Source organism: Rosa rugosa, chromosome 3 (assembly GCF_958449725.1).
Source record: "Rosa rugosa chromosome 3, drRosRugo1.1, whole genome shotgun sequence".
Taxonomy (NCBI): Eukaryota; Viridiplantae; Streptophyta; class Magnoliopsida; order Rosales; family Rosaceae; genus Rosa; species Rosa rugosa.
Window position 1 is genome coordinate 53,045,624 of NC_084822.1, and position 22,021 is coordinate 53,067,644.

Sequence of the window (22,021 nt, forward strand, 5' to 3'; positions counted from 1 at the left end):
AAGCAATCAGAGCGCTAGGTGGGTCAGTCTTCACATCAAAACTTAAAGCTCCACATATTTGGACGAGTAAAAATGAAAATGAAGCAAGTTCATGTCATAAATTATCACTGACAGACCCATTTTTCTCTTTTAAATAACTTCAGGTAAACCAACTTATCAAAGCAGGCAGCACCACTAACATTATGTAGAATTTGTTCCTATAATTTCTGTGATATACATGGCAGAGAAATTACAGCTACACGTACCAAATCTCCTATGATGAAATTGAAAGGCCTGTATGTAACACAGAAAAGAAAAGGAAAAAAAGAAAAACAAAAATTAAACAACCTAACTTTCTTCCTTCAGCACTTGATCATAAATCATGTTACATCAATAATTACCTCCAACTTTATTCAGTTCTATTAAAGCGAATGAACTCTCCTACCTCAGCATCATGTTTGGAACGAACGTATCAATGGAGTTGGTTGGATTTATGAAACTGTTGCAACGATAGGACAGCATGCAGTCAAGAACTTCTATCTCCAAGGGGGTTGCTGTTGTCTGTAACTAAACGGGTAAGGTTCCCAGCCACCTTCTGGTTCTTTCCTTTTTCCACCAACATTAGAACTAGAAGGGGGTTGTGAGCTGTTCCTCAGATGCTCATCCATAGATCCGCCTTGCCCATGAATGAAAAGGTGCCTCAAACCCGAATCTCTATTGCCACCCTCAACCATGAAGCCAGAGTTTAGATCGAAACTGGGACGCGACGGCCCAGCACCATTTAGACCCGGTTGCACGCCATTCATATTCATGATGAATGGTGACTGAGAGAACGGAGGTGGAACAGCTGATGCAGAGCCCATAATTTGAGGCACAACAGGGGATCCTCTTGAATCCACCATGTAGGGGATTGTTCCACCATGTCCATACATGGTTGAGGAGAATGACACTGCGGGCCCTGTGGCCAGTCCATTGTACCCAAAAACAGGAGAGTTGGTGTAAGAAACCCTTGAACCCAACTCCAAAAGACTTCCTGCTCTTGCCAAGTTAGGATCTCCCGCAGTCTCAATAATCCCCTTGCCGTTTGGCAGGGACAGAGTTTGAGGAACATCATTTCTTTTAATCTCTACTCTGGTACCCAGGATAGAAATAACTGAACCATCCAACTGCCCTCTATATGCAGTTGCACTTTGAGAAGACTTACCATGCCCTTGATCAATAGAATCATTATGAAAAAATGGCCTGTCATTCAAATCAAAATTCCTCATCAAAGGCTGCATTGATGATGACGATGAGGCAGGAGATGGGCTGCGACGGCCATTTCGGTTGTACAAGAACTGTCCTTCCACTCTTAAATTCAACGGTAGAGCATCACAGTCATCATCAATACGGTTCAAATCCAAGTTGGGCCTACCCAATCTACTTTGACTCACTTCCCCTGAAGATTCCCCAGAAGGGAGGCTAGACGACAATGGAATTTGTTTTTCCAAATCATCTCCTCCAAAAGCAACATTCAAATCTAAACACAGGTAGTCTGGCCTCTGCTTTGAGCTATCAGTGGTGGCCCCTGTAGAAAGATTCTTCTCAGAATCCGAAAACCTGCGTGGAGATGCTCGACGAAAAGCACTATTACCAAGAGATCCTTTCAATCCAATAGCCCCTTCAAACTGCAAAGGGGCCACAGGTAGATCAGCAGCTGGTGGTGGTCTGGAAAAAGGAATTGGAGCAGAGACAGGATTTACTGAGCGATCCATCTCATCAGAACTCACTTCTTCATTTAGATCAAAACCACAGAGACCCTTTTCTGGGTTAACTTCTGGCTCTTGAGCCATTTCAGTCACTTGAGAGGACTGGTCATGAATGGAATGTTCAGGTATCATTTCCTGATGTTCTGACTCAACCACATCCTTCTCAGGATTTGCCTCTACAGAATGAAATTGCTCAACTGGCAGATCCTTTGGTGCAACTTCAGTGGGTGGGTCTTGCTTTTCATTTATAGAGTCTGGGCTACCAGGTTGTCTGAGTCCACCTCCTGAAATTTTCCCAGAAGATGAACTGCCGTATGGTTCTCTGTGATCCACCACTTCTCTTTCTACTTCTTGGGCAACCTGTCGAGCAACTTCAAGAGCATCAACCATCCCATACTCAACATCGATATCAGACCTTCTTTTTTCAAAAATATTGCTAGGAAAAACAGTAGCAGTAGTCAATTCATCGCCTTCATCACTTGCTTGCTCTTCATCTTCATCAACAGCACCCAGGTCATCCATCCTGGAAGAAGTCTCTATATCTTCAACTTTTTCAGACATACTACCATTGCCAGACGACTCCTGAGGAATGTTCGAACAGTCACTATCTTGAACAGTAGTGTTGCAATGATTTACAGCTCTTGTATCATCCATCACTGCCGTTGTATTGTCCATCACAACCTGCGGATCAGATTTACAGCTCTGGTATTGTCCATCACCACTGAGAGCATCAAACTTTTGACAGAAACCATCCTCATTGGCATCTGCATTTTTTTGTAAAGCAGAATCATTAACAAAAACCTGGGATGTTGCAGCATCAGCATCTGAACAAACAACCCCAGATTCCAATGGTGCAGATACCGAAGAGATGTCAGTCACACCCAACTTCTTTGGAGAACCATCAACTGTGTGCTTCTGATTTTCATTCCTGGGCATCTCATTCAATTTTGAGTTGTCTGACACATCAGCATTGCTCGTCTTTGCCACAGAAAAATTAGAAGTTCCAATTAAAGCATTTGCTCCTACAGAACATATGGAGGATTCATTTTTTGTAGGACTTTGTTGAACAGCCTCCAAAATAACAGAGCCCAAAGGATCTGGAGACCTATCTTTCTTGTCTGCATTCTCTAAAAGTTTGTCGGTTGGGGACTGTTTGTTACAAGTTGGAATCTGTACATCAGCACTTTCTGGTTGAAGACCCTCCGAACTGCTTAACGGCAATGTTTCATCAGCAGTACCTGATGGGCGATTCTCGCTGTTAGAACCTACTTCTGAAGGGGTAAAATTTAAAGCAGATGGCTTGGTCTCTTGTGCAGAAAGCTCAGAACTCTCATCACCACAGAGAACCCCAGTATTCTCAACATCATCAACTGCACCACCATCCTGCTTCCAGCTATCAAACAGCAGTCTTGCTCGATCTTGAACCCTCAAGCTTTTGTGGCCAAGAAGTTTCTCAACAGTACTCCAGATCCCCGTAGATATTGACCTCTTATTGTCAATATGCAGCTTTTCAAGTGCTAGTAACAGAGCAGTTATTGACTCTTCTACAAAACTTTCATTTGTATCATTACCTAAATTTTGAGCATCTTTCAGCCATTTACCAACAAACCAGAGTCCATCCAATTGAATGAAAAGATCAAGACAATCTTTATTCTCTGTGGCAGCAATTGTGCTTGCAACTGCAACCCAATGCCTGGTTGCCTCACCAGCATTATTCACACTAGAATCTTTCTCACTCTGCATTAGTGTGACCAGCTCCTCAACTCGAGATGGAGCAGTTAGCCCATCTTTCATCTCAGTTAAGGTAAAAAAATCTTCGAGTGTCATGATGCTTTACATAACGTGCTTACAGTCGAAGAAGTCCATGTACATAATTTCCATTGAGCTACGGAAGACTTTCAGGATAATATTTGTGAAATAGCACTGCAAAAGCCAAAAGTGACATCAAATAGTAAGTATGCAGTGACCGGACAATAAGCATAAATATCTTGAGAATATTCCAATTCTGTAATTGTCTTGATAAAAATGTTCTGAAAAACTAAGAAAACAAAAAGTTTTCCAGTAAGAGTGAAAAAAAACTGTTCTCACTTCTCAGTAGTTACCAGTAATGCTATTTTCTATCTTCCACTTGGAAATGAAAGACAACTTGAAAGCATTAATTAGGTATTTCTAGTAATCAAGCTTATTCACACAGAATCTTGTTAAGACGACTTTAATCACTAGTTTAGTTCACAAACTTTTCAAGTCTATGAGAAATTGTTTTGGGAAACAGTAACCCAACAGGCTCTTAATAAAACATGTTATAACAGACAGTACAACCGTAGTATTGCAATTTTGTATCTTGTTTGATACTTGCTTGATAGTGTGGTTAGAAGAGTACAAAGTGACATGGTCTGTGAAAATATACCATGTGCAGGCAAACTGAAATCTAAAATTATAGCTGAATATATAAAAATAGACATAACCTATAGCACAGTAAGCTAGTGTAGCTGGAATTATGGCCTGGAAGGTTGCAAATTGGATTTAATAGGGAAGAACTTGATTTGAAATAAATTATATCTTCATCATATAAAAGATCAACTAGTATTGGAAAGTATAACATTTGCTTCAACAATATGTGCTCCTAAAGAGTACAAGATATCCAATATAAACAGTGATGAGCAAGTAATCGAAATCAGCTGATTTAGAACCTATAAAACATTTGGTTGTCTTTAAAGAGCATTTATTCCAAACAAAATCACAAGGATAGAACAAGCAATTAATTCATCCATACTCCAACCACAAACATGAGATGATTGCCATTTAATGGTCACCGAGAACCTGGTTAAAAGTAAGCCTTGTGATAGTGAAGGTCAGTATTAGTGCTATTCACCAACTACATAGTAGAAATTTATGCCATGCTATTATCAAGGTCAGTCAATCCATTTCTTTCCTAAAACACAAGAATATGAATAACTCTGTAATCAGTAATTCTTGTATCCTTGTGAGGTGAAGAGAAGAAGATTATTTGAACTATATAAGTTCATTTATACATTTCTCTAAATTGAGTCGGAACATCCACTTATCAAAAGAACACAGTACATAATGTGGCAATACGATTATCTAAATTTGGTTAATTTGCGAGGCAGCATAAAGTGCAAATCTAGTTAGTTAACTGCATCAATCATTAATTAAAACTAAGCTCAAAAGTGATCATTGCCACAATTGCGGATTACAACTCATGCAGGCATAGGAAGTTAATAACATCTATAGAAAACGAGAAAGCTTTCTTTAACCCATGCCAAGGACAGCCCAACACAATATGACTGGACCCTGTTAGGACTTTCCTGATCCCACAGTTAATAATTTCTCCTCTGTATAAGAACTTTACTACTAAAGCCTAGTAGAATATGTGACCAAAGTATCCACATTAATGTTCCTACCAAAGTCACATGAAGCCTCCGGTTGAATCTCGTGTTACAAAATTTGAATACAAGATTCACCATTTCACCACAACTGAAACATCAACTTACAATGATTCTACTACATAAGACAATTCAGAATCTATGCTAGAAGCAGTAGTTGCTGGACCATTTTGAACCCAACGTTTCAAAAGTATAATTCCTCTCTTACATAAACCTAAAGTATCCACATTGATGTTCCCACCCAGCACATTTCCACTTCCCTATGAATTTGGCAATTCCAAATTCACGAGCCACGAGCCATCAAAAAATTACAAGAAAATCACAATTTTCTAATATAACACAATACGATCAATTTACAGATCTACCAGGAAGAAGGCATTTTCAAGTTTACAATAAAATATAATTTTCCAATATAAAGCATATGCATATGCGGAATTGTTGTGATAATTCACAACAACCCAACCCAAACGTGCTCATGATAGAAACTCAAAGATCATACAGAGAAAAAACTAGTAATGAGTTTCAAAACTCATGATTGGGGACAAGTTAGAATCTGTACCTGGTGCAATTGAAACTTTCAAATCAAAATCGCCAAATAAATTACTCGAATAGGCTATTCAATTGAGGAAAATAACCAATCCTGTAAAAAGCAAAGAGGCAATCAATTCAAAATATATTACTAGAAACGAAATAACCAACCGAGCCTCACAGTGAGCCGGAGACTAAAATCACGACTAACATATATGAGAAGTTCCTTAGTTTCATCCGAAATATGTTAATAAACATGGGGCACACAGCAGCTGTGACTCCCATGTAGAGATAATATCAAACCCTAGAATCCAAATTAGTGAGTGAAAGGCCCAGACTTTCGCACTTTTGTGGAGTGAGAAATGGGAGTGAAACATAATCATATGGAGGAAGTGAGATTACGAGAGTTAATGCGGCGAGATATGGCCTTAATTTTGGATTACCCAAACCGAAACACAATCAATTACACAAAAATCATAATGCACAAAACGCAATTTCAATTGCATATATGCGTCGTCGCAACTTTACCTTTATGGGCGAATTCGAAAACCCTAGCTCCGGCGCAGTAGTTCCAATTGACGAAGCCTGCAACCTCAGTGTGAGAGTTTTGGGATTTCGCTCTAGCCCTAGGGCTTTATTTCCCTTTCTGTTTGCTTCGCAAAACCCTCGCTCTGTTCTCTAGAGAGAGAGAGAGAGAGAGAGTCGGACGTTTTCTTCGTTTGTTTGTTTTTTTTTTTTTTTAATTTTCTGAAATTCTGAATTGGTCTGAGTTTTGGTTTCTCATTGCCCTCGGGTCTATTTTCTAGCCCGCAATTGGCAATTACGTAGGTGGCACGTGTAGCGCGTGCGCGGGCCGTGACTCGGCCGATGAACCGGGTGGTGTTGTGTTGTGTGTTTATATGTATGGGGAATATAAAAAACACAGGTGGGTGCACCAAAAGACCAAAACTGTCAATTCTCCAGTAAGGCTTTTGTGGCTTTGAAGAAAGGAGTGGGGGTTGGACATGGTCTAAACCCTCTTAAACGGAAAGCGAGAGCGGCTGCTCCTTGTCCTTTTCATGGGGTCTATCACGTGTACCGCACACATGTGATCTTATGTGGAAGTAATTGTCCTGTTTTTTGGCCTATGAGTTGTGACTTTTTCTGGGCACTACAGTATTAAAGGAAGGAACTATTATAGTATTTCCTGGCGCATTAAGGTGCATGTGGAAGATATACATTGGATAAAGGTGTTCAGGTTCATTTTAAGTGACAAAATGCGGTCACGGACGATGATTATTCTGTTTTGTTAGTTTTATGGGAGAACTACGCTTTGCCTCTTTTAGTTGCCGATGCCTTTCATTTTGAACAAACTGAATATTGGTTGTTTTAAGAGTTTCTGATTGTAACTTTTCTGTTTGTTTTTCTGTTTTAAAAAAAAAAAATATGTCCAAATTTAATAAGATTAATTAGAACGGTAATAGACAATTGCTCACTATGAAATGAGCCTTGCTTGAACTTGTTTGTCCTCATACCAAGGCAAGATAATTAGGACTGGCTGCTTGGCTAACATGAGGAAGGGTGGGAGTTCTTTCAGTGGAGTAAAGAATAAATCATAAACAAAGTTCAGTTAATACATGGCCCCTCAAATTATCATCACGTTTCTATCATTTTTTGGTGACATTTATTGGCTCTTAGTTGTTAGCATACCAACTACTTGAGAAAGGAGAACACTTCAACATACATTTTCCAAACCAAAAAAGATCAAACAAATTCCGATAACTCTTTGGTACTTCCAAATAATGAGAAGCGCAAAACATTTAGAACATTGGCTGCCAAATCTTCACAAGATCGAAGTCGTTTGCCATTTACTTGCAAACCGTGATCAAAATCCGTGTAACATGCCTGTATATTGAAATATCTCCAACCAAGCTCAAGTTCAAACTTGTCTTCTATAGCTCCGGGAAACACATCTCTAAGACTTTGACCATTTTAACAACTTTCAACACAAGTGTTTTCAGAGTAGGAAATTTGCCGGTGACGCGGGTCAAAGGTTGACCAGCGCCCTGCAGGCTGCAGTCCACCCATTGTTTCCTAGCATGGCTCTACGAAAAGGACTGGCCCACTTAGCTATAACAATGATATTTTGTGGCCAAGGCTAAATTCAAATGGGCTTTCAAAAGGGGCCTTTTTCTCAAAACATGGTTTGAGATGATCACGAATATGAGCACCAGATGCTTCCTCATGCCGACAAGACGTCACAAACATCATGATTTAGAGTGAAAAAGGATGAGGGCTCTAAAAGTTTATGCTAATCAATTGGGATTGGGACTTGGGCTTCAGTCAAACATCACAGTCATTAGTCACAAACCCTGACCTTAAGTATATTCTAAAGGCATAAGATAGTGACCTCCACAAAATACAGGGCGCTAACAATTCCAGGTATATGATCACTGTGTGTGTTGGTTATATCTGCTAGTCAAAATATCACCTTAACCTTATGATGCAAGTGTATTATTACTCAATTAAGTAGGGAGAGAGAGAGAGAGAATAAAATGTTAATAGTATCATGTAGAAATCTACCTACAACTACTTCTCTACATTCTGATTGAGACGTAGACCAAACCAGACCCTAAATTAGACATGTATTCTATAAGATTATAACTATACACGGGCCTAAAAACAAAAATGACCCCCACGTATAGTACCAAAACGCTGACCTATAAAATCATTAAAATGAGCGTAACTAAATACGGAGATTGCTCTGAAGCAAGCGCACAAGAGAGATGCTACCTTGCGTTCTTGTTCTTCCTTCTGCAGCTAATTTCTTTCCGCCCTGCCAAGTTGTTTAAACTTTAGGCAAAGTAATTCATTTCAAGTATGCTAAGTCTCACATTTAACAGGGTCTGTCCTGCTTTTAACTAATCCTGGCATAGTCCAAACAAATTTCAACAGTGCTAATTTCTTTTTTCTTTCTTCTGCAGAGGATATGTCATACCTTTGAAGTGAATTTTAGAGGTGCATTACGTATATGTAACATGGTTACCTTTGGTTTCTCATTGTCATCCTCAATGTCCAAAGTACTGAAATTTCTTAGTAATGTAGATGAGGCGGGCAACAGTCTCCTGGTTATTGCAACATTAAAAGATTAAGCAGAATTTATCAAGAAATAATCCAGTGGAAAACTTAATAAAATCTATCTTGAACACACCTTTTTGGTTTCTCCAGCTTGGTAGATATATCAACTGTAGGTTCACTAACAGGCACATCAATAATGCTACACTTTTTAGTTGAAACAACACCTTCCTTCGGCAATGTTGGCAAATCAAATGATTCCTAGAAGAAAAGGAAAAATTTGTTGAGAGAGAGAGAGAGAACCGTTGGTTAATTTAGGGGCCCAGAAATTGCTTCATAATACAGATATTTAAAAAAGAGATGGTTAAGTAAGCTAGAGATAAATTTAAACTCTAGCAGAAGACGGCATGCCAAAGAGATAGCAGTAGAAGTAATGAATGAATGCGGAATCTCACACCACATTTAAGTGAAACTCATTTGTAGACAAGGTCAAATTATAAGCATAAGTTATAGAACAGAAATGAAGGAAGGAGAATGCTAAGCCCTTACCTTTGACTCCTCAATCTCATTCTTAACATTAGAACTTGGCGATAGAGATGACGCATGCAAAACTTTCCTGATGGTACAACAATATCCAAAGATTATTAGGGATAAATTACTCTTATATGCATGCTCCTCTCAAGAAAATCAATTCACAGCATATGTTTCTAGAAAAGATGAGGAAAAAAAAAGAAGCAGGAATAAATAAACTTAACATGAAATCCCACTCCAATAACCAACCTTTCTGACTTGTCCATATGCAAAGCCTCAGAAGAAATATCAAGTCTAGACCGCCGGTCAACGCTATTGCAATGTTCAGTATGTACAACATCCGACGATTCCTAGTTACAAAGAGAAAGATACAGCAAACAATTTTTAATGTTGCAAAATACATGAAAGTGTTAAGATTGGTTGGAAGTACTAAGCCTATATATACACACACAAAACATATTACTATGAATAAGTTTAAAAGAGTACAATTTCAACTTATGAGTAGTACATATTGTTGCAGAAAAACAAAATGAAGAGTGATATTGTTAGAATTGTATTTCCTTGATTTGTACATTTACAATGTTTACAATATATAGGAGAAGCAGCATCTATTTTGCAATGCTGTAATAACTCTATTTAAAACAATATCAAAACTGATCCTAGATTGATGCACTGCAATATAGGCTATAGCTGTCTATATTTATAACAATATCAAAACTGATCCTAGATTGATGCACAGCATTATAGGCATATCAATGGGTAGTGATTGAGGAAGATTGATTATCTTTAACATCCCCCCTCAAACTTGACAGGCCTGGACGGACAAGTTTGCTGCTGAAAAGAAGATGACGGGGCTTGGGAAGCGGCTTTGTGAGTAAGTCAGCTGGCTGGTCTTTGGAAGGAATGAAGCAAACTCTGTGACTTCCACGAGCAACCTTTTCACGCACATAGTGGTAGTCAAGCTCAATCTGCTTGGTGCGGGCATGGAACACCGGATTGGAAGCCATATATGTGGTGCTTAGATTATCACAATGCAGTGAAATGGGAAAATGAATATTGGCACCAAGCTCAGACAATAAATAACCCAACCATGTGGTTTCAGCACTAGCATGAGCAAGAGCTCTATATTCAGACTCAGCACTTGAACGAGCTACTGTAGGCTGCTTTTTAGAACACCAAGAGATGAGATTGGAACCAAGATACACAAGATAGCCAGACGTAGACCGCCGAGACTCTGGACAACCAGCCCAATCAGCATCAGAGTAAGCTGAAAGATGGACTGGTTGCTGTTGAGGAGTGAACAGCAACCCATGACCAAGAGACCCTTTGACGTAACGAAGAATACGTTTGACAGCGACGAGTTGGTGAACACGAGGCTGACTCATAAATTGGGAGACCAGGTTAACAGCAAAAGCTATGTCAGGGCGGGTGATTGTGAGATACTGCAAGGACCCAACAAGCTCACGATACAGTGTAGGATTTTCTAAGACAGCCCCAGTAGTAGAGTGAAGATCAGACTTTGCGGACATAGGTGTACTAACAGGCTTGCTAAGCAAAAGGTCATGTTTAGAGAGAAGATCATGAGCATACTTAATCTGATTAATATGCAGCCCATGAGAGTGTTTAGTAACCTGTAATCCCAAAAAATAATGCAAAGGACCGAGATCCTTAATGTCAAAACCACGGCCAAGTGTATCAATGAAAGATTGAAGCAGATGATCATCGCTACCCGTAACTATAATGTCATCTACATAGAGGAGAAAATATATCTGATGCAGGCCATGACGATAGATAAACAAAGAGGAATCGGCAAGACTCTGAGAAAACCCAACAGAAAGAAGAAAGGTGCTCATGCGCTGGAACCAAGCACGAGGTGCTTGTTTCAAGCCATAAAGGGCTTTGTTCAGTTTGCAGACATGACGAGGCCGAGATTTATCAACAAAACCAGGGGGCTGAACCATATACACATCCTCGTCAAGAAAACCATGAAGAAAAGCATTTTTAACATCTAATTGCCGAAGCGACCAACCACGAGACACAGCAATGGTAATGACTGTACGAATAGTTGCAGGCTTAATGACGGGACTAAAAGTTTCAGCATAATCAATACCGTGTTGTTGATGGAAGCCCTTGGCGACAAGACGAGCTTTGTACCGCTCAACTGAGCCGTCAGACTTTCGCTTGACTCGAAAAACCCATTTGCAACCCACTGTATTCTGGGAAGAAGAAGCGGGCACTAGAGTCCACGTGTTGTTCTTCAACAAGGCATTTATCTCCTCAGTCATGGCAGCACGCCATTCAGGTTTCTGAGAGGCCTGAGAGTAGCAAGTAGGTTCAACAATATCAACCAAGTGAAGGAGAGCACGAGGAATCGGGTACCGTACTGTACCATCTGTCAGGGCTCGGGGTTTGACAATACCATCCCGAAGTCTAGTAACCATTTGATGCGACGACGCGGGGGCCGGTGGAGGGGCCGGGACCGGGGGAGGATCTGTGACTGATGGAGGATCCGTGACCGGTGAAGGAGTGACCGGAGGAGATTGGGCTGGGTTTGCTGGTGGCGAAGCAGTGAGAGGAGACGAGGGTGCAGGAGACAGTAGCGAAGGGGGAGGAGAGATCGACCCAGCGTCCGGGGACCCGGCAGTCGGAGAGGGAGGGGAGATCGGCACAGTCGCGGGGCGACGGCGGGAGTACTGGAGGAGGGGAACACGGGCGGGCGGTGGTGAGGCCGGAGGCGTGACTGCGGCGGCACCGGTGGTGACTGGCAAGTCATCGGTGGTGGATGGAGATTCCTGAGCGGAAGGGATGGGGCGCTGTAGTATTGGTTGTGAGGAAGGAGAGCTACTGAACGACGGTGGAACTGATGGGAGAGTAAGAGGATGGGCTGCGCAGGTGTCTGTTGGAAAAGTCAATGAGCTGGGGAGGTGAGCCTTCGTAGGTGCGGAAGTAGATAATGAGACCAAATCAAGTGGACCAGGTGGAACATAAGATTGTACCTGCAAATCTTTGAAAGGAAAACTGTTTTCGTTAAATAAAACATGACGTGACACATAGACTCGACCGGTTTGTGGATTGAGACACCGATAGCCTTTATGATTCGGACTGTAACCAAGGAAGACACATTCTATACTACGACTTGATAACTTGTTTGAGACATACGGACCAAGGTAAGGGAAACAGGAACACCCAAAAACACGAAGAGAAGAATAGGATGGAGGGCTATCATAGAGACGAGTATGAGGTGTTGACCAATTTAAGACCGGTGTAGGAAGGAGATTGATAAGATAGATTGAGGTGAGGACAGCCTCTACCCAAAGATTTTGAGGAACCCCTGATGTGAGTAGAAGAGTGCGGGTCATTGTGGCTATATGTTGATGTTTGCGCTCAGCAAGGCCATTTTGTTGAGGCGTATGAGGACAGGAAAAACGTTGCTGAATGCCGAGAGATTGGCAATAATGAGAAAAGGCATTATTTACGTATTCCGTGCCATTATCACTTTGTAAAAATTTGATGGAACTGTGGAAGTGATTTTGTATCATGACAACCAAGGACTGAAAGTGAGTTAAAACCTCATTTTTACGGCGCATAGGATAGACCCAAGTAAAACGAGAATATTCATCCGTAAATAGGACATAGTATCGAAATCCACTAACTGACAATGTGGGAGACATCCACACATCACTATGAATTATATGGAAAAGAGAGGTAGCAGGATCATTATTTAAAAAGAAAGGTAATTGACGCGATTTACTCAGCGCACAATTATTACAGAATTCTTTAGAAGAAACAGTAGAACCAATAGTTGATCCTAATCTAGCCAAGACCGAAGAAGAAGGGTGACCCAACCGATTATGCCAAAGGGAGGAGTGAACGGTAGCAAGAGCTTGAGGAATGGTGGGAACAGATGAAAGAAGAAGGGGGTAGAGGCCATCTTTACAGGGGCCCTGAAACAATAGACAACCAGTGCGTAAGCAACGAATTTGATAAAAGTCAGGAGCAAAAAGAAAATAGACAAGATTATCTTTAGTGAAACGGGCGACGGACAATAAATTTTTACGAATTGAGGGAATCCGTAAGACATTTTGAAGGAAGAATTTAGAATTGCCCAAGAGAAAAGGAAGGGTACCAGAATGGGAAACCGGCATTGAATCACCGTTACCCATATACACATTGTGTGGACCACCATAAGGCTGCGAATTTTGGAGAGGCATGGCTGTCATGTGATGGGTAGCACCGGTATCGGGATACCAATTTGGTTCACCAAGAAAGTGCGCACCCGCAAATGGAGGAGCAGTGGAAGGGCCGGAAAAACGATGCGGACACTGATTCAAGGCATGCTGATTAGTGTTGCAATTAAAACACCATTGAGGGCCCGGGCCAAGAAGCCCATTGGACCATGGGCGAGCTGACCATGGAGAGGAATTTGGATGTTGTTGAAACGCATTATTGTGGAACTGGGAACGGGCACCACCACCACCACGGCGGTAGCGCTGGTTGTTGCGCCCGCCATATGAGGGGCGGCGGCCGTCGCGGCGAGGAGGAGGGCCACGGGGTGGTGCAGCAGTGTCATGGGGTGCAGCGGAGTTCGACCCATGGTGAAACAAGGCTGAGGCAGGAGTAGAATCCGGAGATCGGGTTTGCTGAGCCTCAAAAGCGAGGATCCGGGCTCGGAGTTCAGAGAAATCTGGAAGAGAGGATGATTGAGCAAGGGCAGTACGAAGCATGAGGTAATCTGGTCCAAGTCCATGAAGTGTGGCCACAACTAGATCAGAATCAGGGACAGGTTGATTAATAGAGGCGAGGGAATCAGCAATTGATTTGGCTTGTTGGAGGTAGGCATCAACAGATTGAGAACCCTTTTGAAGATCAAAGAGTTGGAGTTTGAGGCTTGTGGCACTGGCAACAGATTTTTGAGAGAAATGGCGAGCGAGGCAGTCCCATATCCCTTTAGATGTATCGAAGCCAATGGTGAGGCGGGCCACATTTTCAGAAAGGGAAGTGGTGAGGATGCTGACAATTTGCTGATCGGTAGTGAACCAGGTGTCTAGCTCAGGATTGGGAATAATTGCAGCAGATTTGCCATCACTAGCAGGTTGTGTTATGGTGGCAGAAGGTTCAGGGATAGACCCATCTATATAGCCCCAGAGTTTCGCACCATGAAGATATGGTTTCAGCTGACGAAGCCATACAAGGTAATTTGTTTCGGAAAGTTTGGTGAACTGAGCAGTGTTTTGGGAGGGAGGGTTGGATGAGGAAGAGGCCATGAAGACAGGTAGGGTGAGAGGGGAAGGAGGATAGACACAGGAAGAAGACACAGGAAAAACAAAGGAGGTAATTTGGACACCTTAGACTACTGATACCATGTTAGAATTGTATTTCCTTGATTTGTACATTTACAATGTTTACAATATATAGGAGAAGCAGCATCTATTTTGCAATGCTGTAATAACTCTATTTAAAACAATATCAAAACTGATCCTAGATTGATGCACTGCAATATAGGATACCATGTTAGAATTGTATTTCCTTGATTTGTACATTTACAATGTTTACAATATATAGGAGAAGCAGCATCTATTTTGCAATGCTGTAATAACTCTATTTAAAACAATATCAAAACTGATCCTAGATTGATGCACTGCAATATAGGCTATAGCTGTCTATATTTATAACAATATCAAAACTGATCCTAGATTGATGCACAGCATTATAGGCATATCAATGGGTAGTGATTGAGGAAGATTGATTATCTTTAACAGATATAATTAAAAAAAAATAGTTCAAAGAATATAACCTCATCCTCCTCACTTAGCAGGTCATCAAGCTCCACTGATGAGCAGCTATCCTTTCTTTGAATAACAACCGGCTCAGAAGAGTTCACTGAAAGACCTGTAAGACTTAATGAATTAATATCCATAAGATAGAAACCATGATGAATTAATATCTATAAGGTAAAGAAGTATCACATCTTCCTTGTCATTAGAGATCAAAGCCACATAAACACTACAACTACACAAGGCCCATTGAGGACATTCTGTAGATCATTACATCCCAGTAACAAATGAATTTTGATATGCTAGATCCTCTGGGAGATACAAAAAAGATAATGATTGTTTGAAAAAGAATCTTTAAAATAAGAAACTGGAATAAGTACTATGTTTCACAAAGGCTTTAAATCCTATGATAAGAAAAGGCATGGCTGAAAGCCATTAGTGTTTTAATTTTGATTACTGAATCACTTCCAGTCAAAAATCCCTCAAAAAAATTTCCTGGCCAAAGTGACCAAAAAAAGAAATTTCTCTTTAGACGAAACCCAAACATGACTCTAAAACCAGCAACATTGGACTATCAGAGAATCTGTATTTGTCCAAATTTCCATATTTAAGATGTTCCAAATCATAGACGAAGCTACAGTTACAAAATGATATGTATATGTAACTTAAACTCTTTCAATCTAACCTGCTACATCTGCATTAGGATAATTATCCTCTATTTGTACACATTTAGACTCGCACCCATCTTCCGCACTATGTCCACTGCCAGGGAGGCCCTCACATATCTGCTTGGTACATCAAACAACAGCAAGGTTAAATTTTAATCATCTTAAATGTAAATCACTTGAGACAGTAAGATTATAATCTCTTTCCTCGTCAGTTGTACCTGATGATTCCACTGGTCTGTGTTTCCAGGTCCAAGGCAAGGATTACCAACCTCACCAACATCCGAAGTTTTCACCTTTATCAGGAAAGGTAAGCCACTCAGTATAAGGCATTACCTTAAAAGAAGACAACTAAAAGTATAGTTTAGCTTTGGCTTACAGTAGCATCGCTTTGTTTTTCATCAGTCTGGCTCGGAACTATAGTTGCGTCAACATCGGGTTCATTGTCAACACACCCAAAGCCCTTCAAGTTAAAAGCAAATCAAAAGGTTCTGAATATCCGCAACAGATACAGAAACATGAAGGTAGCAGCCACAAATATACACCTTAATACACGCTCCCAAAGGTAATCTATATATGCAAAGTAACTATGATCTATATAGTTTGAAATGCAGATCCAAAGTTTTCCAACATTACCTCTAAAAGATGTACTTAATGAACTTGGAATAGATTACACAACCAACTTGGGTGGGTTTAGTCGGCCAAATATTATAAAAAGGGTGGTAATCTCAGTGGGGGTTTGTACCTGCACCTCGGAGAAAATATTGTGATCCTCTTTTGAAGTAGAGTCCAATCTTTTGGGAGTGCCATTGTTCTCACATCTCCCTGAGTAGGAAGGCTGAGCACCCAGCGTAGGTTCGAAAGTAAAATTTCTTAGTGCACAAAATATTTATCACACTTTGTGTACTAGTCAAGCACAAAAATGAACTCTATGCAGAAGCTAACAGTTAAGCAAGACAATTATATCAAACCTGATCAACATTGGATTTTATGTGGGAGCATGTACAGCAGGACTTTATATCCTTCAGCTCTTTTTCCAGCTCAAGATGTCTTGTTTTTTCAGTCATAAGACTTTCCCTGAGATGCTTGATTTCATCATCCGCCACCTACTTATGACCAGATAGATGAGTAGGTTTTCTTTTGAACATATAATTGATGGAAGTTGAGCTAGTTAGGAAAGGGACCAAAGTAAAGAATGAATACTGCCTCAGATTGATCAACAAATGGGCATCAAAATTAGGAACTGGATGATAGGAATCAGTTTATCTAACTAACTACATGAATTGAATGTATGAGACTCTTGATTACCTTTAGTTTTTTGTTGTACTCCTTCAAAACATTCCATATATCTTTAGCAAAACTCTGCATAATCTGATGGTTTCTCTCTCCATCTGCAGTGTCAACATTACACGGTTTTGAACCACTACTTAATTCCACCTTGTAGATTCTTTGTGCCGCTATAACAAAACAAGCAAGTATTAGACATTGCCAAAAGATAATTAGGAAATAAGGCTATGCAGTAAAAAGAAGAAAACAATAAGGTAAACCAATATAAGTTGCCACACATATACAGTACCTTCCTTGGTTAGTCCAATTTCGGATTCAATGCTTTTCTCTTGTTCAATCTGAAACCAAGCAAGCAAACAAAAAAATGTTGCAAGTGATAAAGGGTAAAAAAAAAACACTTAAAATTACAATAAATTTTGCCATTTCAACCAATGAAGTCAGTTGCATTAATAACAAGAAGAAGAGTGAATCAATTGTCAGCAATAAAACTATCTTACTCATATTAGGTTTATCTTTACTCATTCAATGTTGAACAGACGCTTAGGAACCATAATTCATGCCATCTAGTTGTTATTACAATTATAAAACTTATTAAGCTCAAGCATTGCTGATATGAAAATAAAATTTTCTTTAACTTAAAAGAATATATTCATGCCCTGGAATTCATGTAAAGATTTCAACAGAAGCTTGGGAAATGCGTGCACGTATATACACATACCAAGGAGTTAAATAACCAAGTCAATAAGGAAATATCAACCCTGAAGAAATCATTTTAGGTCATCATCAGGAGCCATATGTATCCTTCAGAGTTACATTAATGCAGTCAAAATAATTTAATAAGGATCCAGAGTTTACTTGCAGGGAAAAAAAAAGGGAGTGTAATAATCTTCCGTCAATCATTTAAAGAAGCATAATGGAACAGAAAAAATCTAAAGCTGCCAATTAAATTATGACACAGAGATGTAATTACATGATATAAATAAGTGAACAACTCAAAAACAAGACATACCACGCAAGACTCAGAACCGGTTAATTTCATTCTTTTGCGCTGCTCAGTTCTAGACAAAGACTGGATTTGCCTTTTGTTCGGAATATTTGAAGGGTCTTCAGCATTATTAAACCTGCACATATAGTATAAAAACTCTTAACAACTCATGTGAAAAATAAATTGAAGGACAACATTAAGGTGTTGTAAAGTTGTACTTGATTTCCATATAAGGTGAGGCCTGTCTTAGCAGGTGAGATGTATCACGATAATCTTCTTCTCCTGATTTTACTGTTAAAATCTGTAATAGTAACGAATCAATCACATGAAATAATTTCAAAGAAACTTGATACACAATAAAATGCAAACTGATTTTCAATAGTACTCATCAGAGGTTTCTGAAAAAATTTAACGAGTTAAACAATTTGGAAGGGAAAAAAAAAATTACCAGTGACATCCTCTTCTTGCCTTCCAAATAGTCTCTCAAGTACTTGGTCAACTGTCCAAAGATCATTACATCAGTAACAATAGTCCTAAGCAATTGTAACAGATATTATAGGGACTCGAAAGACCATGTCTAGCCCTATTTCAGATGTTCAGTATCAATTGGTATATTAATCATTTAAGCATATATGGATACAACTAAAAGCACACAATGAGTTAGGTACACATGTCATCCATATCTAATCTGAATGTGTGTGTGGTGTCACCAAGGATGAAAGAGAAGAAAAGTTAGAGCCAATGAAGACTACATATAAGTAATATAGAACCAGTACAGGAAAACATACCAATGAGTTCTGAAAGTGCTTTTGCATTGGCTTCTTAGGGTTCTTCTGATGCTCCAATAAGGACTGAAACACCAAAAATAAAAGGAGAATGACTACAGAGGCACACACATAAATAGATATAAAAAAAAGAAACACAGAGCAAAGAAAAGATATAAAGGTCTTGGAGTTTTTTTAAAAGAAGCAGACAATTTTATATCTAGAAAATGATACATTGGTTATCACCAAGCACACATGAAGAAGATCCAGAAAACTGACTTAAAGTTACATACTCTCAAGCACAAGCCAAAAACCATCGATGTGTTGTTGATGAAATTACTTTCAAGCAACCTTGCTCCCTGCACCAAATTTAATAATAATAAGAAAAAGAAAGAAAGTAAAAAAAGTAAAAGAAAAACATTCTACAACGTCCTTAGTTGAAACAAAGATTAAAAGGAAAAAAAAACAAAGCCAAACCTGATTCCCAGTTCTCTTTTCTCTTTCAGCTCCAGCAAGGTCAACAATACTCAGGACGACTTCATTTGCTTTATTGTTATCCTCTCCATCAAACTTGTCGGCAACACCTCGAATGTTAATAATACACTGTGACCGACTAGTAGAATGGAAAGAAAATAAGAAATAAACCAATATAATGTGATAATATGTGGTACACCTAAGCTCACTAATAACATAGCAAGTCCAGTCATGTAAAGATTTCTATATGCTGAAGAGCTAGAATATAGCTATCATGCACCTTGACTGGCTGTTTGAATTTGTTGTAGCAGTGGCACGTTTTTGCATTGCCTGCGCAACTAAGGATTCTGCCTGTCGAGCATCAGATATGGCTATCTGTTCACAAAATAAAGTAGGTGCTGGTCATTTCGGACATCCAACCACATAGCCAAAACAAACATTAAAGATTGTACTCAACCTCTTGTAGGCCTTTCAGGTTAGATTGTTGCATAGTTATTTCACCCCCATTTGGAGATAAATCAATCCATTTCTCTGCTTTACCTCGTTCGGTACTTATTTCAAACATTGATATGAAAAATGACCTAGAAAATTAAGCAAATATTCCACATCAATAACGCAATGGATCAAATAACTAGAAGCAAAGCTCTAATACTATGTAAATAAGACCTAATACCTCGGAGACTCGGTAATGCTATCCGGAACTAGCTTGAATATGTGTTGAAGCGCAAGTGGTACCATTCCGGGCTCCCTGGGGCAACCGAAAACTGTATGAGTCTTGCCGGAGCCACTAGGCCCCATTGCAGCCAACATTCCACTCTTGCCCTTGAAGAAGTCTTCCACCAATGGCTTCACCATCATCTCATACACCTCCTCCTATCAACAATCACACAAATTAAGAAATGATGATGACCTCCATTCGCAAAAAACTACTAAAACCGAAATCAGACTCCGAAACCGAAAATTTTGAAGTCGAAGAAGCAAAACCTGAGAAGAATCGGAGGAGAAGACGTGTGAGAATCCATCGTAGACCTCAGACTTGAGCCGGTTAGGTTCCTGTAAGGCTAGTGGCGGCGCCACAGTCACCGAGCGAGCACTGTTCACCTTGACACAGACCTCGGCGTTAGGGCTTTTCTTCTTCTTCTGTTCCCTCGCCGCCGCGTTCTTAGGGTTTTGCGGCCAAACGTTTTTGGATCTGGCCTTTAAATCTCCGACGACGCCGCTCCTTTTGTCCGACGGCCTCAGTAGAGGTCGAATTCGGAGGAAGACTCTGAGATTCTCGGGGTCAGGTTTCGAGCTCGATATGTCCATGGAGAGAATTTCTTCGGTCGGGAAAGGGACTTTCGGCACAGTACAAGACGGGATTCCGGCGGCTGCGGTTGCCGGAGTAGTCTGGGGCCTCGCTCTCCGGTGAGGGTTGCGCCGGATGGTGACCGTGTTTGGACACTGCTGCAGGATTGTAGGCTCCTCCATAATCTGTTTGGCGCCGATCAGGATTGGCGCTCTGCCCTCTTGCTTTGCTTTTGCTCTTTTGCTCTTAGCGCTAAAATGTACGGGTTTTGAAATTGAAAAACGGATTCTGGCGAAATGAAAAGCAGAAAGACTGAAATTACCTTTTGCCCCCTGTAGTCCGTACAAATGCCATTAGGCCATCTCGGATGGAGGGCCGAAGGGTTGAATTCAAATGCCCCAAAACAAGCGGGCTGGGGCTATAGGGCCGATGACATCTCCAATCTCCCGTGTAAGTAAACGTACGATCAAAAACCATATAAGTAAACGTACGATCAAAAAACCAAAAAAAAATCTTAAAGATAATTTTTTCTTCTTTGCATTCCTTCTAATTTTTGCTTCTTTCTTTTTGTATTTTCAAATTCACTTTGATTGTAAATTGTAAGTATTTTGGACTGTTCCCATTCAACACAAATTCTCCTAAAGGTGCTAGGAGATCTGTGGACCAAGGCATAAGAAGAATTCCTCACTTTCATCTTTCCCGGTCGCACTAGGAGATCGAAGATCCAGCAAAGCAGAAGCAATAGTTGACTTGGAGACTGGTGCTTTCAAGGCAGCGCTAAGTCAAGGGCTGAAAGACTCACTGATCTCAATCTTAAGGTAAATTGAATATCATATCATTTTGTATGTGATTGATGCTTATCTTGTGGATCTAGACAGTTATGCAATCTTATCCGTATTTTTGGAAATGTTTCAAAAATCTTATCTACATTCAAAGTGGTTTGGAATGCATATCAGTTAAGAGATTTTCATTGCATATAGTTAGTAAAGATTGATTGAGTTTCTCAATATGTTTTGAAAAACCTTTCCAAGTTTATCTCAATATATAATCAATGAGATCGGATTGAGGGGGAGTCTTTGTCTGCTATAAAATGTTTTGAAAGCTGCATTTTTCCTTAGAGTTTTTATTTCAAGAAGTGGTTGTGTGTTGCATAGTCTTCACAAAAACTATTTTAGAAAACTCTCTTTGTTGCTTGCTCACTGCATTTTTCATTCACATTGCACTTGAGATTGGTGAGACTCAGAGACAAGAAGTGGGAGACTTGTACAGTATCTTCGATTGACATAGATTGATTTATACTGTGTGTAGAATAGGTCCTTCAAATTGTGAACAAGTTAACATTGTTGCTAGTAAAGTGGTTATGTTGAATGCCACTACTTGTGAGTTGTAATCACTTGAATTCATATTAAACTTGATTATTGTGTTAGCTACGTTACAACCCACGTAGTGAAGTTTCCCCAGTGGAGAGGTTTACACTGCGTCACCAAATTCTTGTGTACTTTTGTGCTTCTGAATTTTCTCTACTAATCCGCTTATATTA

At 40.0% G+C, this 22,021-nt stretch overlaps 2 protein-coding genes across 3 annotated transcripts; both read right to left on the reverse strand.

Annotated features, from left to right (window-relative positions):
* Positions 1 to 57: 57 nt before the first annotated feature.
* Positions 58 to 6,433, reverse strand: LOC133736133 (uncharacterized). The gene is made up of 3 exons (XM_062163572.1): positions 6,188 to 6,433; positions 5,691 to 5,771; positions 58 to 3,650 (listed from the first exon to the last, which is right to left on the reverse strand). Exon 3 carries the CDS (start codon positions 3,552 to 3,554, stop codon positions 516 to 518), a length of 3,039 nt encoding a protein of 1,012 aa, XP_062019556.1. The 5' UTR covers positions 3,555 to 3,650; positions 5,691 to 5,771; positions 6,188 to 6,433; the 3' UTR covers positions 58 to 515.
* A 1,702-nt stretch (positions 6,434 to 8,135) lies between these two features.
* On the reverse strand, positions 8,136 to 20,797 carry LOC133741037 (kinesin-like protein KIN-6). 2 transcript variants are annotated; one of them, XM_062168970.1, is made up of 23 exons: positions 20,178 to 20,793; positions 19,867 to 20,066; positions 19,651 to 19,774; positions 19,474 to 19,568; positions 19,197 to 19,332; positions 19,013 to 19,078; positions 18,744 to 18,806; positions 18,404 to 18,454; positions 18,174 to 18,256; positions 17,980 to 18,091; positions 17,260 to 17,308; positions 16,992 to 17,140; positions 16,655 to 16,789; positions 16,429 to 16,521; positions 16,063 to 16,146; positions 15,905 to 15,979; positions 15,704 to 15,803; positions 15,039 to 15,133; positions 9,494 to 9,594; positions 9,263 to 9,329; positions 8,850 to 8,974; positions 8,685 to 8,763; positions 8,136 to 8,474 (listed from the first exon to the last, which is right to left on the reverse strand). In XM_062168970.1, the coding sequence occupies exons 1-23, from the start codon at positions 20,661 to 20,663 to the stop codon at positions 8,385 to 8,387; spliced, it is 2,658 nt and encodes an 885-aa protein (XP_062024954.1). In that variant the 5' UTR covers positions 20,664 to 20,793; the 3' UTR covers positions 8,136 to 8,384. The 2 variants fall into 2 exon arrangements, with proteins under 2 accessions (XP_062024954.1, XP_062024956.1); XM_062168972.1 differs by lacking the exon at positions 16,429 to 16,521 and having other exon boundaries at positions 20,178 to 20,797.
* Positions 20,798 to 22,021: the final 1,224 nt, after the last annotated feature.